Below are 7187 nucleotides of genomic sequence, written 5' to 3'. Positions count from 1 at the left end.
GTGTTACAATTTAATTAGCGTGTGTGATGCAATCTCGGAGAAGAAGTGGTCAAACATAAAAAATAAAAATAAAAGGTGTATCTTAAGCACACTTCAGAAAGATTGAGTGTGTAAGGTAATTTTTGTCCGTAAAAAGTGTGTAACAGGAATTTGGTCCATAGTTCAGGGAGTAACTCATGTATTTTGCCTTTTATAATCAAATATAACTTGTAGCAAGTATAGTTACATATTGAAATTAGGTACACGCGTAAAACGGAAACTTTGAATTTTACCAAATAATAAAGACTCATAACCTAAAAGAAAAAGAAATTGTGTGTGAGATTTAATCAAAAAATTTTAACTACAAAAAAGTCTCATAAACCTAAAAGGTATTAACTACAAATAAAGTCATTTAATAATCCAACATAAGGAGTAGAACAGGAGGCGAAAATTTAGGCTACGCAAAAAAAAAAAGATTTCCTAAACCTTAAAGGTAATAACTACAAAATAAACACATTTAATACTCCAACTTAGGGAGTTGAACGTAGAGGCGAAAACTTAGGCTAGACAGAATATTTTTAACTACAGAAACGGTCTCCAAACACTTAAAGTTATTAACTACTCCAACGTAGGGAGTAGAACGAATAGGCAAAAATTTAGGCAAAAGTTTATTAATTTTCCTAAACTGTTAATAATAAGAGAATAATTAAATAACTATTCCTAAATTGTAGGAGAATTAATTAAATAATTATTCCTAAATATTAATAAAATACTCAAATTACTATTTTGTCTAATGTGAATTTTATATTTTAAAGGATAAAAATAACGAACGACATTTCGTTAAAAGTCTTCATACTTTTAATATAGTGTATATAGATATAGATAAATAGATAGATAGATAGATAATTTAGGACTTCTAACTTATATAATGATATTGATATAGATTATGTAACATGGAAAAGAATGCATTGTCATTGTACTATTCAAAATTAAATAATTTTGTAGTCCGTTAATCTATTGGTCTAGTATAATCTCAATCATTAGAATAAAATTTCATTTTTATCCTTAGCTTCTAACAAAATTCTAAGTCGAGGGTAATACTAAATTAGCAAAAAATTATTTTCTCCGGTCCATAATAAGTGGTTTTTTGGTATTTGACACTCCTTAAAAAAATACTAACTCCTAAAAATAAAAGTTATTTTGACTAACTTATCATTAATTAAAATTTATATATTGTTAACTTCATACATTAAGATATGTATATAAGAGCAACATTGGAAAGATAAAGTTAATCTCTTCTTGATTAGGTAAAATAACACTTATTTTAGAACAAAATAAAAAGGTTAAAATATTATTTATTATAAACCGCAACGAGTAAAAGGTGTCTTTGGATTTTTTTTAATCTAAAAAATATCACTTATACTAGTACTTTCTCCGTCACAAGGTACTGATTTTTTGTCTCATTTAAATATATTAAATTATTAATTATTATGAAATAATAATTTTTTATATAATTTTTAAATATATAGTAAATTTTAGTTTAAAAAGTTTAAAAAATTTATGTCATAAAAAATCTGACTCTCCGATCTGAACTGTGCCATTAGAGGAGGAAGTAAGAAAATAAGAATTATAGTAACCCAATATTCCTTCTGTTCACAACTCTCTAACTCGAAACTTGTCTTTATTAATTATCTTCTTCAACAATCCACTCTTTATATGTTGTACCAGATTGGTTTCTACCTTATTCTCAGTTTATAACATCAGAAGGTAAGGAATCTCTTTTTGCTTGCTCTAATTAACTCTGTGTGTGTGTGTGTGTGTGTGTGATTAGGGTGGGAAAATGTTGAAGTTGATAACAGGTAGACCAGGGCCAAGTGGGTTTGGATCAGCTTCAACTGCTGAACAGATTACTGATGGCATTGACGGCTCCAATCTCACCGCCATTGTTACAGGTTACTTTCATATTTAGTCTCATTCATATATACTTAGATACTTGATAGATTGCGGATCCTGGATTCGAAGTTTATGGGTTACTGCAATAACTTTAAGTAAATTTACAATTATAACTGAGTTCACAATCAAATATTTATTGATATTTAGTGAACTATTTTAAGGGGAAAATGACATTATATAGCCGCTCTCAAAACAATAGCCGAAAAATGTATATTTTTTTTGTATATTTTATGTATATATACATTCTGTATGTTATATACAAAAAGTATACAAATTTTATATACTTTTTCGGCTACCGAATGTAAATAATTTTTGGCGCGGGTTAAAAGTGATAATACCCCTTTTTTAACACATGTACACTGTCCGGACAAAAGTTACTGGGTACATGTGTGTACCCTGTAGATCCGCCTCTGTGATAGACTGATAAATCTACTACCAGATGACTTTTGAGTTATACAAATAATATAAGGATTTAAGTTAGCTGCAGTTCTGCAGATTTTTAACTCTATTTTTGAAATCTTAACCTCTTATAGTATGTTTGTTACTTCCTCTGTCCAAAATCTCAATTTATGTGATGCAGTTCGAATTTCGAGAGTCAAACCTCTTAATTTTGATCACGAATTAGGACATATAATCTTTAAATTTTTTGAAATAAAATTTACATAATTGAAAACTACATAAAAAATACTATGAGTCACAATAATAAGCAATTTGAGAGCAATTGCTCAAGGAATTATAGACAGCATGATTTAAATCACTGTGAGCTTTGGATGGTGATGAACAGACAGCTTTTGAGTTTAAGCAATTTGAGAGCAACTGAATTTTAAAAGTCTGTCTTCATTGCTTTTTCTATTTGTAGTTCAGTCTTCACTCTTGATTCTACTAGCCGTTGCTGATCTTTAATTTTTTTCTTCATCTACAGTTTTCTTGCCTTGTTTGGTAGTATCTTGATTCTGTATTTGTCGGCTTCTACAACACTGATATAATGATTCTTTTTGCTTCTAAATTCTAGGCTCTGCGTCCAATATTACACCATTTATTCCAAGAATATTTTTGGCTTCGTTCTCTCCTTGAATCAGTGTAGAGTCATAATCTTTTTAACTGCACCTTGAGTCGATCCCCTTAGTATCTTAGATCAAGTCCTTGGAACCCTCTCAGCATCTTCTTAGTAAAGGACAGTATACTTTGTAGCATATCATTTCGTAAGATAGGATTTGAATTTAATCATATTTCTAGCACATGGCTTGGCTCAATTCAATCCTGTAAAATTGAATACACACCGTTATTAAAATTTAATTCTCAAATTTTGTTATCATCAAAACTATAGATGAGTTGTTGAACCCTTGGGCTAACATGTCCGGCATGGGTGAAGAGATTAAACGATTATCCCCTCAGGTCAAGTTTCTCAATAATCACCTCATGAGCTGGTTTTGTGTGGTTGAGTTACGTCAAAGATCAATTTTCTTTAGAATGTTTTGTAATTTTCAAGTAAACGTTTTCATGGGTTGAGAGGATGAGCAATTATCTCCTTATATGATCTTGGCAATCTTTACCTCCTGATATGAAAGTTGGCAATCCTCACTTCATGTGCTAATGTTTGGTGTTGAGTTAGGCTCATGGTGTACTTTATTTACAGTTTATGGTAATTTTCCAATCAACTTTGTCATGATAGCGCATTGCGACTACAGGAGGTGCAAGCGGCATCGGTTTGGAGACAGCAAGAGTTTTAGCTTTGAGGAATGTCCATGTCATTATTGCAGCAAGAAATATGGAGGCTGCAAATGAAGCAAAGCAGCAAATTCTGAAGGACAATAATGCTGCTCGCGTCGATGTTGAGAAACTTGACCTGAGCTCAATTAGAACAGTGAAGGCATTTGCTGATAAATTAAAAGCACTTAACCTTCCTCTCAATATCTTAATGTAATTGCTCTCTTTCTCCAATGTGCTTTTCGATAGAGTTTTACTAGAACAATATGTTTACCTAATGAGAATTTGCAAATTAGAAACAATGCAGGTATTATGTTCTGTCCATTTCAGCTTTCAGAAGATGGCATAGAGACGCAATTCGCCACAAATCATATAGGTATATATTACAATGTGTAACTTGAAATACACATTTTGGCTGAATTATTTACCTGAAAAATCTACTCTCTCGACACTGCTGATTTATAGTTCGCAAATCTCTATTTGTTGGTTTTCAGGTCATTTCTACTTGACTAACCTTCTTATAGACAAAATGAAGGAAACATCAAAAGCTACTGGTATTCAGGGTAGGATTGTGAACCTGTCATCAATACTTCATCAGTACCCCTATAAAGAAGGAATACAATTTCACAAAATCAGTGACAAGAGCAGGTATACTACATTACCCTATCAACCTTTTGTCCACTTCAGGACAGTGAACTAAAACTATCGCTTTAGTTTACTTCCAACCGTTGTTTCTTGAACCAGTTATCAAGAAAGACTAGCATATGGGCAATCCAAGTTAGCCAACCTATTGCATTCCAATGAACTTTCTCGTCGCTTGCAGGTAACTCAATAAACTTGTTTATTACTGCAAGCTATCCATATGAGGAGCAACTGATATAATATCAAAACTAGATGTCTCTCTTAGCATAGGCAAATCCAAGATTTAGAGTCAACAGGTTCAAAATGGAGGTAATCTAGTATATATTTACATTTTAAAAATCTTTTTACATATGTATTAGTGATTTGAACTAAAAGTATTGCGGTTCAGTTGAACTCGCTGAATTGCTCTAGATCGGCCTCTGCTGTTAGTCTGGTTTTGGTTCTTGGCCACATGGGCTCATCAAACCAATGGCTTAACAACCTATCGTCCTTGGCATATTTCCTGGTGGCTAGGTTGTCCATCACAGAGAAAAGATGTACAAGTTTGCGTTTGGAGATGTTGTGTCACAACCTTAAGTTGTTGGATTGTGTGAATCCTCTATCTTAAAAGTATAAACAGTTAGAGCTCAGACACTCGTAATATGTTATATCAATCTTCAACATGTCACTTCACATGCTAGTGGTCGAGCATGTGGAAATTCTCTGACAATAGGTCGTGTAAGAATCGCATTCAGAATATTCGCGTACTTTAATATCATGTTGAATTGAGCAAATCTTCTAATATACATGTTTAAAATGTTGATTGGACACTTTTATTTATTGATATTGGTCTTAAACAAAATTAATGTATTTACTGTATAAGAGAGTTTGCACCTATTCATATTCCTTGTATTTAAGAGATTAAGTGAATAACTAATGAAAAATCTTTACCTGAATTTGCAGCTAGATATACACTCAGAATACTTTAAAAAAGTGTAATATTGTCCTCAAATGCAGGAAGAGGGAGCAAATATAACTGTCAACTCAGTGCATCCAGGTTTAATAATGACAAACCTCATGAGACATTCTGGTCTTTCAATGAGTATGTATTCTATATTAACCTCTACAAAAGATTGCCTCTACTACACTCATTTTTCAGGAATTTTACTTGTATTTTCTTTGACAGGAATCTTTAGGGCTTTCACTTGTTTCATGTGGAAGAATGTCCCTCAGGTAAATAAATTAATTCCTGGAAAGGATTTTAACCTTTCTGAAAATGCGTTGTCACAAAAAGTTAACCGCATTACTGAGTTTAAAGCTTTATAACTCTAACACATCATCAGAACAACTATAACTAAAGGAATAGAATGCACCTATTAGCTGAATAACGACATCTGCTAATTTTTGTCTTTTTAACTAAATTATCCCAAAGTTTCCCTGTAGAACTATATTACAAATATGCAGAGGATTATACTATAGGCAATTTGGTATTAACGAATCAAGAAATTCTGTTAATGGCTTCCCAACAATGCCCTTGTACCTTAATCAGAAATTAAAGAAGCGCCTATATTTTGAATAGGTTCAAAAGTCAGTGTTTTGCCTCTGTGGTCTTCTATTCGAGTATTTTAAAGGATTAACTCTTCTGGCAACGAGATAGCTAGGTTAAATAAGTTTAATTTTAGTACACTGTCTAACCAACTCTATTGATCATGAGATGATAAACTAGGAAATAGGGGCAATGACCTACTATAAGGCACTGATTGTGTAAAGAATTTGCACTATTAGCGTATATGAGTTAAATCTACGTTAAATTTGTTTGGACACCTATGTGGACCTTTAATTCCAGGTAAAATGAATTGTTCTCCAACAAAATAAGGCATTACGATATCATATCTTTATGTAATAAAGTTAAGGTTCAATATGAATGAACTATCTGGGCAATCATACTTCAATAATTATGTAAACTGTCATTAGATTTTTGAAGAAGAAAATACATACTGGGATTGACAATGATTCTATTTGACAGGGAGCAGCTACGACATGCTATGTTGCCCTCCATCCAAGTCTAAAAGGCGTCACTGGAAAGTATTTCGTTGACTGCAATGAGCATGAGCCAAGCAAGCTAGCACAAGACGAAGCTTTAGCTCGAAACCTTTGGGATGTCAGTAACAACTTGATCAATGCAGCTTTAAAGAGTTGATAAGTTGATAATTCCTGAGAGAGCCTGGAAAGAAATGTTATTTCCTTCATATTTAGTGAAACTGTTATTAGAAGTTTGTTTGAGTTAGCTTTTCTAGTTTTGTTTAAAGTCTAAATGAAGTGCTTTTTGCTTTTCTCTTGGTTATCAGCTACTGTAAATGACTCTGCAATGTCTATTGTGTTCAAATTTTACAGTAGGCAAATTCAAATACTGATTAACCTATATCACAATTAACAATAGACTTCATTAACAAAAGATTTTGTAGACCAAGATATCCTAGTGAGATGTGATTTATTTTCATATTTTTTGCAACTCCTGGGTGATTGACTGATTGCTATGTTTGTCGAGTAAAATATCATTAAGAAAATAATTTGTATTTTCACATAATGTAGTTAAATTATTCCTTCTATGTAATTTGGCAGGAAGAGGAATGTACCGTGAGAGAAGCAAGGAAGTCAACCTCATTCAAATATACAACATGGATCCAATGTTGCATGTTTATCATGCTTTGAAACGAGTAGTTGATAGAGTTTTCACGTTTTTACAAAATCATATTTTGGCCTTTAATTCTCGTGATTGTTGCGTCGCAATGATTCAAAAGTCGTTTCAAATATGCATCTCACCAAAGATTGTTGCCACTGTTTTCACAAATTGATCATGAGAACCAATGGATGAGATGAGTAAACAAAAGTCTCAATTAATTGTATCAATAGGTAGGAAGCTACTC

At 32.2% G+C, this 7187-nt stretch overlaps 1 protein-coding gene across 6 annotated transcripts; it reads left to right on the top strand.

Annotated features, from left to right (window-relative positions):
• The first annotated feature begins 1557 nt into the window (after positions 1-1557).
• On the top strand, positions 1558-6715 carry LOC107810105 (short-chain dehydrogenase TIC 32 B, chloroplastic). Of its 6 annotated transcripts, none has more exons than XM_075231237.1 (9): positions 1558-1591; positions 1811-1931; positions 3605-3852; positions 3936-4015; positions 4134-4287; positions 4384-4462; positions 5278-5362; positions 5447-5493; positions 6287-6715. In XM_075231237.1, exons 2-9 carry the CDS (start codon positions 1893-1895, stop codon positions 6458-6460), a joined length of 906 nt encoding a protein of 301 aa, XP_075087338.1. In that variant the 5' UTR covers positions 1558-1591; positions 1811-1892; the 3' UTR covers positions 6461-6715. The 6 variants fall into 6 exon arrangements, with proteins under 6 accessions (XP_075087338.1, XP_075087336.1, XP_075087346.1 ...); XM_075231235.1 differs by having other exon boundaries at positions 1559-1591; positions 3621-3852; XM_075231245.1 differs by having other exon boundaries at positions 1579-1746; positions 1829-1931; positions 3621-3852.
• Positions 6716-7187: the final 472 nt, after the last annotated feature.

The sequence above is a fragment of the Nicotiana tabacum genome, chromosome 2 (assembly GCF_000715075.1).
Source record: "Nicotiana tabacum cultivar K326 chromosome 2, ASM71507v2, whole genome shotgun sequence".
Classification (NCBI taxonomy): Eukaryota; Viridiplantae; Streptophyta; class Magnoliopsida; order Solanales; family Solanaceae; genus Nicotiana; species Nicotiana tabacum.
The sequence above is the reverse complement of the archived record's forward strand: the minus strand, read 5'-3'. Positions and strand labels throughout refer to the sequence as shown.

What these genes read in the sequence shown, in the direction of transcription:
- LOC107810105 (XM_075231235.1), top strand. Translation starts at nt 1,820, where the DNA reads ATGTTGAAGTTGATAACAGGTAGACCAGGGCCAAGTGGGTTTGGATCA. An exon ending in CTTCCTCTCAATATCTTAAT is followed by an intron (nt 3,853 to 3,935) that starts GTAATTGCTCTC and finishes TTTGCAAATTAG; the next exon opens with AAACAATGCAGGTATTATGT. An exon ending in ATTCGCCACAAATCATATAG is followed by an intron (nt 4,016 to 4,133) that starts GTATATATTACA and finishes GTTGGTTTTCAG; the next exon opens with GTCATTTCTACTTGACTAAC.